At 41.0% G+C, this 15507-nt stretch overlaps 2 protein-coding genes across 2 annotated transcripts; one reads left to right on the top strand and one right to left on the bottom strand.

The window, feature by feature from the left end:
• The first annotated feature begins 3902 nt into the window (after positions 1-3902).
• Positions 3903-7630, top strand: tespa1 (thymocyte expressed, positive selection associated 1). Its single transcript, XM_061687495.1, has 6 exons — positions 3903-3947; positions 4864-4903; positions 5037-5087; positions 5370-5457; positions 5536-5578; positions 6879-7630. Exons 2-6 carry the CDS (start codon positions 4890-4892, stop codon positions 7628-7630), a joined length of 948 nt encoding a protein of 315 aa, XP_061543479.1. The 5' UTR covers positions 3903-3947; positions 4864-4889.
• Positions 7631-9246: 1616 nt separating this feature from the next.
• On the bottom strand, positions 9247-14503 carry tarbp2 (TAR (HIV) RNA binding protein 2). Its single transcript, XM_061688226.1, has 7 exons — positions 14311-14503; positions 13796-14110; positions 13155-13224; positions 12951-13068; positions 12707-12834; positions 11129-11324; positions 9247-10184 (listed from the first exon to the last, which is right to left on the bottom strand). Exons 1-7 carry the CDS (start codon positions 14361-14363, stop codon positions 10027-10029), a joined length of 1038 nt encoding a protein of 345 aa, XP_061544210.1. The 5' UTR covers positions 14364-14503; the 3' UTR covers positions 9247-10026.
• Between the last annotated feature and the right edge of the window lie 1004 nt (positions 14504-15507).

Below are 15507 nucleotides of genomic sequence, written 5' to 3'. Positions count from 1 at the left end.
TCAGAATGAGTAGTACTGTTTGCTGTAACTTCAACTATATTATAAATGAGGCTGTTTCTTTATCCACTTAGATTTAAAATTTGCCTCACAATAATGTCAGCATTTTGCCTTCCTCTGATTGGTTGGTCAGAGCAAGCCAAGTTTGATCAGCAAAGCACATCTGTTGCCACCTGCACACATTAATGCGTTTAATAATCCATCTCTGGTGATTATGATGTATGTTAGTTGTATTGGTATGTGTTTTTGTGTTGTTATTAGATAAATATTGACGCTGAACCTCTCCAGATAATGTACGTGTCACTTTGTTATATCTGCAGGATGTGCGGTGGTGAGCGTCCCATGCGATGTTTCAGTTTGAGATGCTTACAGTCACTTCCCTTCTCCGTCTATTCAAAGTGATTTGTGACTTGTGGACTGATGATGTAAGAGGCCAAAATGGTGAATTTTATTTTTTTTTTAAGAGAAGTGGAAGTGTCCAGAACATGCAGCGTGCGAGCTGGGCTAAGATTGCAAGTAACCTTCAGATGAGCTCAGTTTGACCCACCAGGAAATGAGCGAACATATACCTGAAACTGAAACCTGTCTGCAAGTAAGGTGATGATGATTTTCACCTAAAAGTCTTTGAATTTGAAATAGTCAGTCATTTGAGCAGCCACGTGAATTGATCAGTACTGTGCAAAAACTCTTATTTTAATGCACTTGTTCAAAGTAGGTAGGGCAGATACAGGGGTTAACAATGTCACTATTTAGAGTTCCATATTTTATTTAATTTGAAGTGTGTCAATGAGCAAATCACACTAAATATGTAACCATTGCAGCCTGTAGAAGCAGTGTTTGTCCTTGTGTTTTCTGGTTGTATTCTAAAGGGTTCTATACCTTTTCATTTCAGCCACATATAGTGCATACATAAATACTACGGGTGTGTCAGTACGCCAGAAGAAACAGTTAGGTACGTACCTTGGGTTTAAGGTCGCGGCTCAGTTCACATTCGCTACATTAAGAGAACAAAATGCATCACTTTCTTTTGCGTAAACAGGAACAGATTTAATAACATTTTAAATTGAAACATAAAAAACTGCGAGCATTAAATTCTCCAATAAGTGAAAGATTGTCAAATAAACAAATGTTTACAAAAAAAATAACAGCTTAAATCTTTTCTTTTAGGGAATTGCAACATCAATTGTTTGTATTCTATGAAATGATGCAGATGAGTGCAACAGTAACAATTTGAACAAGTTTGATGTACCGCCATGCAGCACAGTGTCCTCGTGGTTTGCACATGTGCCTCACAGTTCTGAGGTTGTGGGTTCAAACCTCAGCCCAAGCCTTCTTGTGAGGTGTTTGCATGTTCTTCCCAGGCATGTGTGAATTACTCAGGCTTCCTCCCATTTTCCCAAAACATCCATGTTAGATTCATCGAAGACGGTCAATTGCAAAAGTGACCGTGAATGGTTGTTTATCTATATGTGTCTTGCAATTGGCTGGCAACCAGTCCAGGGTGGACCACTTCTGACTCAAAGTCAGCTGGGATAGGCTACAGCTCACCCACATCCATAATGAGGACAAGCGCTATTCAAAAGGCATGGATACATGGATGGACGTACGGCTAAAAGCATATAGCTAGCCTTGCCATTCACTCGTCAGAGGTTGAGCTGCACTGTATTTGTTTACGTAGTAGACGTATCTAGCGCATGAGGCAGTTACACTTCCTCTTCCTTACCTCATACAGTCTGTTCCATGTGGGAACGCGATACGCTTCTGTACCATAGCGAATGTTTCATACCCAAAATTCTGATTATGAATACTGTTCAAAACGGTAAAACTCACAGCAAATAAGAGTCCACATTAATGCACTTCATTGGGCGGGATGGTCTATGAAGCACTCTAACTACAAATAATCTTAGGCTGCTGTTCTGTTTATAAGGGTGTCAACAACTGTTCTGCCTCCAGTGATGGAAAGCGCATCCTCCATTGCCAGGAGGCGAACGTGGGCCAGCGGAGGCCGACAGCGGTCCGACTTGGACGAAGTAGGTCCTCTCCGTAGCTCCCTCTTGGAATCTGTAACGGATGATGATGATGATGTTTTTGCAGACGGTCAGTGTGATGGACGGTGCTATTAAATCTATAAAGGTGCCTCTACCGTGCAGTACAAACCTAAATCCCCAGATACATTAATACATTGTGTGTGTGTGTGTGTGTGTATGTGTGTGTGTGTGTGTGTGTGTGATTTCCATAGGATGCTTCACAGAAAAGACTGAGTTGTTGCTCCAGAACTGCGCGTGAGTCAACTCCCTTTTTTTTTCGACTGTATATTTTTTTTCTTCAGAAAGCCCTTACATGTCAAGTTATGGAAACCTATAGAAAGCCTCTGAGGTCAAATGTTCCAGAATGGTGCAGTGGAATATAGCCATAATTTAGATTTTCATACAATGGGCTCTTAAAATATCTTTTATGTAACTCATCTGTTGAATTCAAGTGCTCGTTATGAACTAAAATACAAGTAGGGTTTTGATGCCTTCACTTGAAATCAACGAAAATGTATTGGAATAACAGGACTATATGAAAAATTGAGAATGTCCACAGTTTACACATAATAAACTGGAAATCTTAAAATATGGGATGAATGTACTGCAAGGAACTTCAATGTAGTGTCAATCTTGCCTAAAGCAATCAGATTGAAATCAGATTTAATGTAAATAGCTGAATTCCTTTTTAATTTAATTATCTATACATGAATGGATAAATCCTATATGCAGCAATGTAAATATGAACTGTACACGTATACATTTTATTTACTGTATGTGTAAAGGTTCATGTGAAATTTTGAAAGCTTTTTTTTTAAATCAAATCTCTAACACACGCGGGAGAAATTGTATTGTGGGTCGAATTTACGGCCATAATTCTAAAAGGTATGTTTAGTGCAAACACAACATTGGGGTTAATCAGAGACACATTAAATGGTGGCAGGTGTGTGCTGACTCCCATTTAACATAAGTTTGAATGGGATTGGTTAATTCTGAAGTCTGAACATAGCCACATGCCCAGTTAGAAGAGGGTGTGCACACTTGTGCAACCACATTATCTCAGTTGTTTATTTTTACTTGATTATGAATACTGGTCGCCAGTCAGTCACAGGGCACATTCGCACTGTCACTGAGTGGGAGCTGAACCCACGCTGCCCACACCAAAGTCAGGCGAGTGCGTGCGTGCGTGTGTGTGTGTGTGTGTGTGTGTCTCTCTCTCTCTCTCACTCTCTCTCTCTCTCTCTCTCTCTCTCTCTCTTTCTCTCTCTATACACCATGCTGTATATGCAGTAAGAATAGCCTCATTTTGTCACAACTGTACATGGAAAATAAATACTACATATGCAGATGTAAAAGTGAACGAAAGGCAGAAAGACTAGGGAGCAGTTATGTATTTAGCAACTGGACATGAATATTGTAATACTATATATACAAATGTAAAGAAAAGGCAGCAAGAGTAGTCTCATGATTTCCCACAAAAACTGATTGAATATTTACAAAATCCCTCAAGCATGGAACGTTTCTGGTAAGTTACCAGAAATATCGCTGCCCCTCATAACCCTCGTAACTCATAACTTCACCCTGTTGTGAAAGTGCATAGAGGAACGAGGTCAGCGCACTGACCCTCGTTGACGTCTTTAAATACATCAAGAAATTATTTTAAAACTTAAAGACGAGGAGCCGTTCGAGCAGTCAAAAGTAGTTGTGAACATGTTGACCTTGAAGGTCAACATGTGATCAACACACGAGGAAACGTGCAGGCGTCATCTTTCTATGCAGACGCAGGCACGCCTTCATAAGAAACATTGAGCAATACTATCTGAATGTGTGTGTACTGCGTATGCATCACGCCAATGAGCCAAGATGTGGATGTGTGTTGCAGGTTGGAGGCTTGCCCGCAAAACAGCAGTCTTAGGGGTTTGGGTATGTACAGACACTTACATTAACCTGTACACCATCCAGTGACATCCAATAATGCTCACTGTTTCGCTTGGTCAAAGTAGCAGTAAAGAATTTTTATTTTCAGGCACTCAAGTCAACATTTTATAGACTGATTTTCAGTGTCCAAGCAAGGTTTTGGTTGATTTTGAATGCTTTGAGTGATACACACATACTAAATAGTGAACACCCTCATATTCACCATTCGGCATTTGTCAATTTGCCTACTCGCAGATTTTATTTTATGGAAGTTATCTGGTACTCACCTATTTGCTGTTTATGTACTCGGCAGAACAGAAACAAACAAAAACAAGTATTGCCTTGGCTCCCTCTCGTTGCATCTTGGTGCCAAGCAAACAATTTGAATGAGTTGAGAGCTTCATTTAGACCAACGGTAGTCCTTTTCTGCCACCTTGTGGCACCTATAGGAAATTACAAGCCCTTTTGGGAGGGTGTTAATTGGTCTCTACACCCTGGCGAATAGCGGTGGTTCATTGTACATTGGTTGACGCAGACTACCAGTCATAATTGTTAACAGAGCTTTATTTTCTATTTTTCTTTACCACCCTACATTCAAGCAATGAAGTTCCAATGCAAAAGATGCTTGCAGTAGTTTTTAGCACCCCCCAATTGTCCTATAATTACAACTTGTGCCACCAGTGGGCTCTGTTGCTCAACACAAAAAAAGATGAGTAATTTTGCTTTAATGACAATTAAAAGGCAATGCTTCGGAGTGATACTCTCCAACTGTAGATATCTAAAAAAAAAAAAAAACGCCCACTGTATGAGTTGCATGTCACATGCTAACTGTTGCAGTGACACACACGCATGTGCACAGGCACTTATCTCCCCGACGCACATTGACATTCCTTCCCTTTCTGCATTCTAAAATACATTTCAGATTCAACGTTAAATGGTGGAGATGTTATGTCCAAAGCGGGGTGAGTGAGTTGTTTTGAACTATGAAGCCGTTATACTTGGAAAATAATTTTCTTATTGAACTGAATCAGTCATCGTGCTCGCTTGCCAGGTACTCAACTTGTCATTTTCTTTCATTCCATGCCGATTCTGAAGACTTGCAATGCATCCTGCCAGCAAGGAGAGAAACAGTGGCCTCGTCAGCAAGTAATTACCCAAACTATTAGTCTGAGCATATTTAGATTTATGGTCTTTGGATGAATTCTGTATGAATTTTCACTCCCCTTTAACAATGCAGTATGTGAAGTATTGTGGCTCGTGGAGTTATACACCCCTGCAAGTTACAGCCACAACAATGAACATTTTGTTAAATGAATGCAGGTACTTCTTTCCTAGCCTTGTGCCTCATGTTGTGGCCTGTCAGTTTACATTCAAGTATGATTTTATCCCTTTATGTTAATAAGCGATCCCTCCTTTCTCTCACTTCAGTGTTCCAGAAGTGCTCCAGTTGCGTTCGGAGGATGCGGAAGAGATCTTGTGGCAGTTGGGTTTCGGCTGCGATGACCCGCAGCTCAGCGTGCGCATTCCCCGTCGCTTTCTCTCCTTCCCCTCTCAAGCTCAGGGTATCAACTTTCGCCTCTTCCTGGACTCGCAGGTCAGACGGATACGTGAGGAGGACCCCAGCCTGTGCATAGCAAGTAAGACCCTGGGGAAATTCATGCAATAGATGGTCAATGTCACGGGTTGGCCTGTTTTGAGGGGGACCGCACAGAGACAGTGTTGCTCCCGGCCTCCTTCACTTGACTCCGCTCGAGTGAAACTTCCCCAAAAGTGGTACAATTTGGAGTGTGTTTGCCTCAAAAGTCAAACAAAACGCATACGTGCATAATGTCGATAAATCTTTCGAGATTTCATCCCAGAAAGCATCGAAAGGATGAAGGCTGCAAGTGATTTATTTATTTTTTCTTTAAGTTTGATTTCACTTCACAAGGGTAACAACAGTGTGACGATAACAGAACCAGTCGTAGAGCATATAGTCTGGCCGCTCATTACATTACGACACAGTGGTTAACGTCTCATCACTAGTATGATACGCCATCCATCTGTCCATCCATATATGAATTTAGAGTCTTTAATGCCAGCTGACTTTTTTATTTTCAATTTATGTGACTACTAGTCACATATGTGCAGTATGTAGCAGCAACAACAATTCACTATATCAACAGTGCAATACAACCTAGCACCTGAAACTTCATTTTGTCGATTTTAGTCACCTTGCTATTTTAATGTTTACTTTCTGTTTTACTATTTACATTGTTTATGTTCATATGTTATATATTGTTTACAGACTGTGTATTTTGTGCATTTTACCCTTTTTCTAAGGATCTGCAGGCTTGCTCCTCTGCCAAAATTTCATTGTAATTGTCCAATGACAATGACGATATCTTGATCTTGATTTTAACTTTAGAAGAGAGAAGCAGAGAGAACCCTGGATTGTACGCAAGCCAATCGTAAGGCACATAGTGTAAGGACAATTTACATTCTCATTCGCAGATGTGCTAACCACTACTTCACCGTACTGTCCCAGTATGATAGCCAAGAATGTTAAAATGTTACTTCAAGTTAATAAAGGTATTTCTACATTATTTCCCATGGAGGAAAATGGTTGTGAAACAAAAGCTCAGAAGTCCAACCCATTCAGTTCAAATCGGTGGTGTTCAACTGTTGAGATTCCACTCTATACATAGTAGGCCCTCGCATACATTTTTAACATTTTTGTCGTTCTTTTTTTCTTTTTGGTAGGAGAACCAACCCCGAAAATGCTTATTAGCAGTTCATCCCTGCTTACTCAACAATAGTTGCGGTTAAAAGAAAAATAATAAAAATAATCTGCAGATTTTCGTTATTTGCAGTCCGGCCCGTTCCCTATCTACTATATTATAATGGGATGTGTGATCATGAGCTTGTTGACACCCATCCTTGTTGTCTTTCCCGAAGGTCGTTTCAGACAAGTCCAAGCGCTGACTGCAATGGCCAACGCGTTCTGCTCACTGTACTCGCATGTGTCGCGGACCCCCCTTCGCAAACTCAGGTCACCGCAGTTCACTTTCACCGTGTCGTCGCCCGCCGTGAGCCTGGGGAGCAACGTTAGGAGCAACCCGAGGAGCAGCATGAGGAGCGAGCCGCGCTCTCCCGCCGAGAGGCTGAAGGACAGCGTCTCCATGATGTGCCTCTACACCTCACCCAGGAGAAAGTCCAGCCTGTCTGATGTTGCCGATCCAGTTCCTCAGCAGCTCCAGACTACCAAGACACTGGATTCGGTGGACGGAAGACAAACGCACAGAAGCGAAGAAGACAACAGGATTGCATCACAAATGGTAGTAAAAACTCATCCCAAGCAAAATCATAGCGACTCAATAGGGGATAATTTGAAACCTGTTGCCAGGGTAACCTATGAGGTAATCAGTCCAGAGATAGTCGAGCGTGTTCACCGAGCCAACACCTTGCATCACGTCTTTTTTAAGATGGACGCCAAATATGAGTCAAGCCTTGGTGTTCAAAACAGGTCAACGACCTCCGAGTCTGCATCCAGACCACTTCCGGTCCAAACCCCTGCAGTGTCTTCAGATGAGGGTCAACATTCAGATATCCTCTCTGTGAAGCCTCCAAGGTGCATCGACTACCTCAAAAACTGCAATAAGGAGATCTCCTTAGATTTGGAGGTCTGTAAACCTTTTAAGAGGTTTTAGTGGTGCAAAACCACAATAACGTGCACACACATTGTACACTCTACTACACGATCTAATGATGGCCCAACCTTACACCACGTTTCATGGAGATCAGTCCGCTTGTCTTGATGAGGGTCACAGGTGAGAAGGAGCCTATACCAGCTGAGTTTTGGTGAGAGAAGTGGCATCCACACTGGACTAGTTGTCAGTAAATCACTGGGGACATACTTCCATTTTTTTTCAATACCACATCCTAAGGCTGCGGCCCAGCTGACCTTTGGTGAGAGAAGTCTGGTACAACCTGCATGGGTCTGCCAGCAAATTGCATGGTACATGTATACAAACAAACATTCACACCCTCTCTATCTATCTGTTAAGAGTCTCACAGCTGTGGTGTCCTTGAGCAAGACACTGATGTCCCGAAATGCTCCCCGGGCGCTTCAGCTGCCCCCTGCTCCAGTGTGTTCCACTAACATGTGTATGTGTTCACTGTGATGGGTAAAATGCAGAGAAGAAATTTCATGTGCATGCATGCATGTTCATGACAATAAAGGTGATTCTTCTTCTTCTCCTGAGAATGGTGTGCTTGTTTCTATTTCGGTGGCTATTTGGCATGTCAAGTCTAAGTTGCTAATTTAATGTGGCTTCAACTACACTCATATTTAAGTTATTTTTTTCATGTTGATGAAATCATTCTGTAACTTGTGTGCCGTATATTACCAATGAGTACGGTAAAGCTAATGCTTTTTTTTTTTTTTTGTACTGTGGATAAGTGATATTCCTGCCACTTGACAGCTGCTGAAAGTAACTACAAAGTTACTTTTTTTCCAATTGAGTTACTTTCAAAAGCAAGTAATCAGTAAAGTAACTAAATTACTTTTTTCAAGGTAACAGTGGCAACACTGATTATTCACACACAAAAGGTTAAGTTCTACAGCCTGACTGTTTCTGTCCTGGTCTGTATAGGTGCGGTTGGCCGGGACGAACACAACAAATGACTTAACGCAAATGAGGACATTTGGAAAGAAAAACAACTGCAAGAATGCTCCTGATGAGATTTGACAGGTGATTCCACTCAAATAAAATTACGGGACAGTTTTTGAAACAATTGAACTAGTACACATTAAACAAAGTTGTTCTAACAAAACATTTGTTGCAGAATTTAACATAGTACAACAACTGTTGTAAGACTCTACAGGTAAAATATTTGTAATTTTATTTTTTTTTAATTACAAATATTTTACCTGTAATTTTATTTTAAACAAAGTAAAAAGTACTGTACACATTAAATTGTCTTTGAAATTTGGGGGGGGGTAATTTTTTTTCTAGAAACGAGCAAAGCCTTTTCAGAGTTTATGAAACAATCTAAATAATACATATTAAGTCATCTTAATTTAGTTTATCAATTTGCAGGCAAATATAGTCTTTTAAAAATATATATTTTCAATTTAAACAGCACACTACACATTAAGGTGTCTAATTTATCAGCTCGCACATGAAATAAACACCATTTTTAGACATGAAATGCATTTTTCAGTTTTCTTTTAATTTAATGGGTAGTCTAATTTATCAGTTTGCAGGGGAAAAACATTTTGTAACATGAAATGAATTTTCCAAACAATTTCAATATTACGCATAAAGTTGTCCAATTTATTTTCACAAATTGCAAAATAGTTCCAAGTGCAATTGAATAGTCAGCTCTACAACAAACTTGATTTGGATTACTGTATTTTGTTTTTCAGTCTGTAAAAAAAAAAAAAAAAAAAAAAAACAATTATATATATATATATTTATGGGACTACATTTTTTTATTTCGATATTTTTATTTTTAAAAAAAAAATAAAAAAGCAGCAGTCAATACAATAGTTCTACAAGGGCCCACATGCCTGCACATGTGCGGCAGTGCACAAAATGCTAGAAGTGAAAACTAAAATAAAAAAACTGAAGATAGAACACAATTTATTGAAGATATTGAAAAAGTAATCTCCTTTTGTTGAACACAAGTCTCACAATGAGGTAATTTGACTTTTTTTTCCTTTTAACACTGGCAACAAGTTGTACATCTGAATTAGTGTATTAACAGGAATATTCCACATTGTACCAATTGTCATTCAGGCAGGATTGTAATTTTTATAACCTGGCCACTGACCCTTATGTTGATTTTATGAGAAATTACAATTAAAAAGTCTTAATCATTAACATGACAAAGACAAAAACATACGTTTTTCAAGTTTATGTTGTTAAAAAGGGCAGTCTTTAAAATATTTTTACAGCAGTGTCTTTTGTGTGTGTGTGTGTGCCCTCTATGACTTAATCACTGAGCATATCAGACTGTCTGATAGCTTCTTGATGGATTTGTGGACTTGTCTTCTTTTCTAAAAATGGGAGGTATTTCGAGTTGTCGTCTTCCAGGCCCGTCACTTCGCCCCGGCCATGATTTTGAGGTACTGCAGTGCATTGTGGGCGGCGTTGGCGCGAGCCGCCTCCACGCTCATGGCAAAGCCGTGGCACACCGTGATTGGCTGCGTGGACAACTCCACCAGACACTGGCACCGACCACTCAGGCTGCGCTCCTCTGAAACCAAACACAAGGATCCATTGACACACATAAAAATACATCTTTGACGTTCATGGGCATCAGTGAATAAGAGAGTAGAGTTGGCTGGCTGTTAGCCAGTCTGCGTATTGACTGACTTTGGGTGAGTAGTAGCCCTGGCATCTAATACTAATCTAAGTGATTGAGATTACACCAGCGCCTGTGTCTAATCTTGACCACTTGTGGGGCATTACAATAGGTTCTAACTAGCAGCGGTACGCTACACTAAATTAGCTTACCTCGATACCTTGTCAGGGCATTGAGTCAATCGCAACTGAACTGTTCTGGTTGTCTGAGAAGGCGTTTTGCTTCCCATCTGAGCAGGCTTCATCAGTGCACGCAACAAAGCTGAGTTAGGGCAGACTAGCCTGAGTTAGTGTGGAGTAACTCAACTATTTATGCTCCAAGTTGGAGGCACAAACCCAAAACCACAGATGGTATCATTCTTCTGGAATGAACAGTCCAGCTGCGATCGATTTCAATGTACCGTGAATGAAATGACCTTTATGAATGAGAATATTCACAGGCTGGCAATCATAGACACGCTGTTGTGGTCCATTAGTTCTGTTTTGCAGTAGACATTTTGCACTTTAGCTTAAGTGGGAAATTATCCCACACTTTGGGCATTATCTTTTACGCACTCATTCCTCCAAGCTTATCGCCATGACGCCAAGCTATTTTTCCACAGAGTGGTGCTTGAGTCAGCAGTAACATTAGTCCATGTGGTGAAAAATGATCACTGTGAAGCTTTGAGGTAAAGATTTTGTTGACTTTGTTTGTAGTCAAATTATGCAAGTTTTTAAATTAATCATTTCACCCCTACATTATTTGGTCTCTATCTTGAATGACTTTTAGGTTTCAATAGTTCTTGTTATACTTGTACAACAGTGAAGCATGTTAAAAAGCGTCAACGAGAGGAGCACCTAGATCTAGGTAGCTGACGTCAAAGCACTGCTCAGCCGACAGGTCGTCGAGCAGCGAGCAGAAGTCGGAGTCTGCGGGTATGCCCAGCGGGTGACTGCGCAGCTGTAGGATCTTCTCGCCGGCAGAGTTCCTCAGCGCGTCCCACGTGCAGCTGTAGCCTTTACTCTTTGACGACTCTGCCCTGCTTCCCGTGTGCTGTGCGGCATTATAGATGATAACATAAGTGAAGCACAGTGTACTGTCGTCAATAAGTGTGATAGAGGGAAAATAATGTCCACAAAAAGTGTCCGTTGAGGGGGAGGAGTCTCATTTTTGAAATACAGTAAACTCCCCGCTATATGCCAGAGGTTGGGGCCGAGCACTGCCACAAATAAAAATGCGAGTAATTGACACGCATCATAATTCCTTATATTGATATTTTAAACTGTAAATATAACAAACTATGATTCTAAAACACTTGAATATAATGTCAAACTCATCTTACATTAACCCTAAAGATAAATGGCTTACAGATACGAGTTAACAACAAATTTGAAGTCGTGCCAAAAGCATATTGCTAGCCACGAGGTGTGCGATCCAGGGCTGAGCTGCACTGTATTTGTTTAGGGAGTAAGGTCGACTCTTAGCTAGAGCGCCATGACACTTTCTGTCTCTTACCTAATATGTTCTGTGTAGGAAGTTAGGAACTCAGTATGCCTCTGTACTGAAAAACCTGACTATATGGACCGTTACTGTTGCACGCCAGCCACTACTGAAGGCATTATGGTAAATATAGTGGCTATAAAAGGTCTACACACCCCTGCCAGATTTATGTGATATAAAAAAAAGAGACCAAGATAATTTCAAAACTTCTTTCACCATTGATGTAACCGATAACCTGGACAACTCAACTGAAATTTTGTTTTCAATCTTTTGGATAGGGCAAGCAAAAGTAAACAATTGAGCAAACGTTATGGCTTTGTTCAGAATCAACCAATCACATTAAAACTAAAAATGTTAAATGGAAGTCAGTACACACCTGCCACCATTTAAAGGGCACCTGGTTAATCCCAACCAAGTGAAGTTCAGTTGTTCTTTCTTCTTCCTGATTGATTGATTTATTTTTTGCTTTCTAGCAGAAGCCTGAAGGAATGCTGTTTTGAACTGTTCATAATTCCCTCCACCTTGTCTAAACCCCCAGTTCAAGCTGAAGAAAAACAACCCCAAAGCATGATACAGCAACCACCACACTTCATTATATGTGTGGTGTTCTTTTGGTGATGAGCAGTGTTATTTGCGCCCAACATACCTTTTGGAATTATGGCCAAAATGTTCTACCTTGGTTTCATCAGACCACAACACATGTGTTTGGGAGGTTTTTGTTATTTGTATATAAATCAGGACCCTAACCTACGCTAACGCGGTAGTAATGTCATAATTACAGTAAATATTTGTATTGACAACACAAAACAATCATACGAAGCATCATAGTGTGTCGGTATCTCAGCATGATGACATAGTACTGGTTCATGTTGCACCTTGTATATAGGTAACATGCATGGTTTCTTTTTGAGAGTGTCCTGCGAGAGGTGCCTCACCATGTTGAATGTGTCGTCTTCTGCGTCGGCGTCGTTGCTGGTCCTCAGATCCACCGGTACATCGTGTATCCGCGCTAGCATTTTGGCGGCCGCGTTTCTCTTGGCCAGCTTCTTGGACGTACCACTTCCTGATGCGGAAAACAGTTTTATTCACTTACAGGATGGACATTCATTGGCACATCTGTACAATCTAACCAGATGCTATACAAGAGCTGTATTAAAAGCCTCATGGAGTGTTTTGTACCAATTTCCATAAATCTCTCCACTCTGCAGGTCATGGTGAATTCCTTGCGATGTGCCGGACCAGACTCCTGTGTCACTGTGTACTCTGGTAGACGCCACCCCTTCTGCACCACCAGTTCCTGGCAGACAAACCAAAACACAATCACACAAGCGTTAAAACATATTTAGCTTATTTTATATGAATCAATCTAGAAAGGGAACAAACCTGCAGAGCTCCAACGGGATTACATTCTGATTGCTGTGAAGCGCCCAAAGTCTTCATCTCACATGGGGAACTGCACCGAAGAGCGCAACATCAGAACCAGACTTTTTATTCTCATGTAACAGCCCACTGAAAGTCAATCGAGTTTGACACTGCCCATTTATTCATTGGCAAACCAGTGATTTATCCACGTTGGAAACCTTTGACCCAATGTATGAGCTTCCGAGCCGAGGTCACCTTGCCGTAACTGAACAAGTTTACGTATGTGACAAAAAGGAGAGCGTGCGAGATCTTGAGGGGGTGCGATGTTACCTCTTCAATCCATGCAGCTCGTTTTATGATGTTAAATTGCTGAAGATTTCAAATGTTAATTTATTTAGGATCGTGTTTCCGTATATTTTGACAAAAGGGAGATATTTCCAAGAGGAAGAAGCCATTCTTTAAATAATCTTATCCACCCTATTATTTCTCTGAAGTTGATTATTTTTCTTTAAATAAAACAGGGGGAAAATTATTGAAACTGAATTTTTATGAACAAAAAAACTTGAGTATTTACCCATATCGCCCAGCCCTACTTTTTAAGGCATAGGGACAAACAATTTGGGTTGGACTTCAAAACTGTTCCACTGTACATTGTAACTGACCTGTCTCCATCCGCCAGGACACCGACCCCGATAAACACGTCCCCTTCAACACTGAAACCTAAGGGACCTGCCAGGCCCCCCTTGAGCATCTTCAGCGCCGCCTCGGCCGCTTTGTGCTTGGCCGCCTTCTTGCTGGGACCTTGGCCCGTGCAGCTGATCTCTCCCACGGAGACACGGAACGTGAAGTTGGGCTGGTGGGCCTGTCCCTCGGCCTTCAGCAGGTCATACACCGGGGTCTTCCCTATCCGCGTTCCATACTCCTGCAGCAGACTAATTGGCGTCTTTCCGGGATTCACAGCCAGCATTTGCTCAATACTGATTGGAAACAAAAGATAATCATATTACACAATGTGTGCCAAAAGTAGCATTGCACTTTTTAAATTGTTTTTACAGGTACATTAAATAATTGCAAATATTCGAAAGTATATATAGTAGCAACAACGCTAATGCTACAATGTCAACGTTGTAGTTCTACGCCCCGTGCTAAGCTAGCCTAACCCGAATGCAGTTTTCACCTGGAGCACCCGGAGTTTGTCTTCCAGCTGTCCGAGGCTGTCTCGTCGTTCATTCCCTATTTCAGACGGACAGCCGGTAGGATTCGGATGGCAAGCCCCCTCCCACCAAAACAAACACTTTCATTAGACGGATTTTCCCACCAAACATTCAAAAACACTGTCTTTCTTTTTAGCAGCAGTGTTGTTCGGCAGCACAAATATGACGTAATGATGAGCACCGCGTTTCAGAGTTCTGATTGGGCAGAAGATTTTTGTTTGTTTTGTCCACCGGGACACACTAAGTCAATGCGGACGCGCCGAGTTATCATAAGATTGGGTGCAACTGAGACGGGCGGGAAAATAAAACCAAACACACTATATACCACAGTACAATGAGATAAACGTTAGTTAAAATAAAACCCTTTTTTTGTAAGAAAAACCGAACATTGTATGATTAAACGTGTTAAAAGTCAACACGTATTCCAAAGCAGGCTGCGTATATTACGGTAAGTAGTTTGAAAAAGAACGGTTTAAACTAGCTAGTTAATTAGCCAAAGGTAACCAGTAGAATGCACACATTAGAAATGCAGTTCGTGCTTGATTTAACTTGTCAGCAAAGTTTATTCGTCATGGTACTTCTAAGCAAGGAATGTACAGGGGGGACAGTCGAGTATAATAATTATTCATTATAATTATTGTTATGTAGCCTGGACAAAATGAATGGGATGTGGCCGTGGGTTCCATTGATCCAGAAGAGGGCGACATTTAGTCATTTTATCCGAAGTAGGCAGCGTGGATGGTTGCTGAGTGGTTTGTTAAGCACATCCTGCTTCTGAGTGATGGGATTCGAGTCTCGGCTCCAGCCATTGTGTGGAGTGTTTTGTCAGCTTACTCCTCCCATCTCCCAAAAACATTTATGTTCGGTTCATTGAAGACTCTAAATGAGTGGCTTTCAAACGTTTTACACTGAGTACCAATTAAAAAAAAATGTGACTCTCCAGGTAACACCAAAATAACCAGCATAAAAATACAGTAGTGTGGTACAGCCACTGTAACATTATTCAATGTACATGGAGACTGTACTGTGCAAATGTGTGAAGGAAGACATAAATGCTGACCATCAAGAAAAAAAAAAGGTGTCTCCGTCAAGCTGTTGCATGAAAATGGTGCATCTTCACCCAGCCTAGCTACCACGTCATGGGCAGAGAAACTCAGTGT

The sequence above is a fragment of the Phycodurus eques genome, chromosome 10, assembly GCF_024500275.1.
Source record: "Phycodurus eques isolate BA_2022a chromosome 10, UOR_Pequ_1.1, whole genome shotgun sequence".
Classification (NCBI taxonomy): domain Eukaryota; kingdom Metazoa; phylum Chordata; class Actinopteri; order Syngnathiformes; family Syngnathidae; genus Phycodurus; species Phycodurus eques.
The sequence above is the reverse complement of the archived record's forward strand: the minus strand, read 5'-3'. Positions and strand labels throughout refer to the sequence as shown.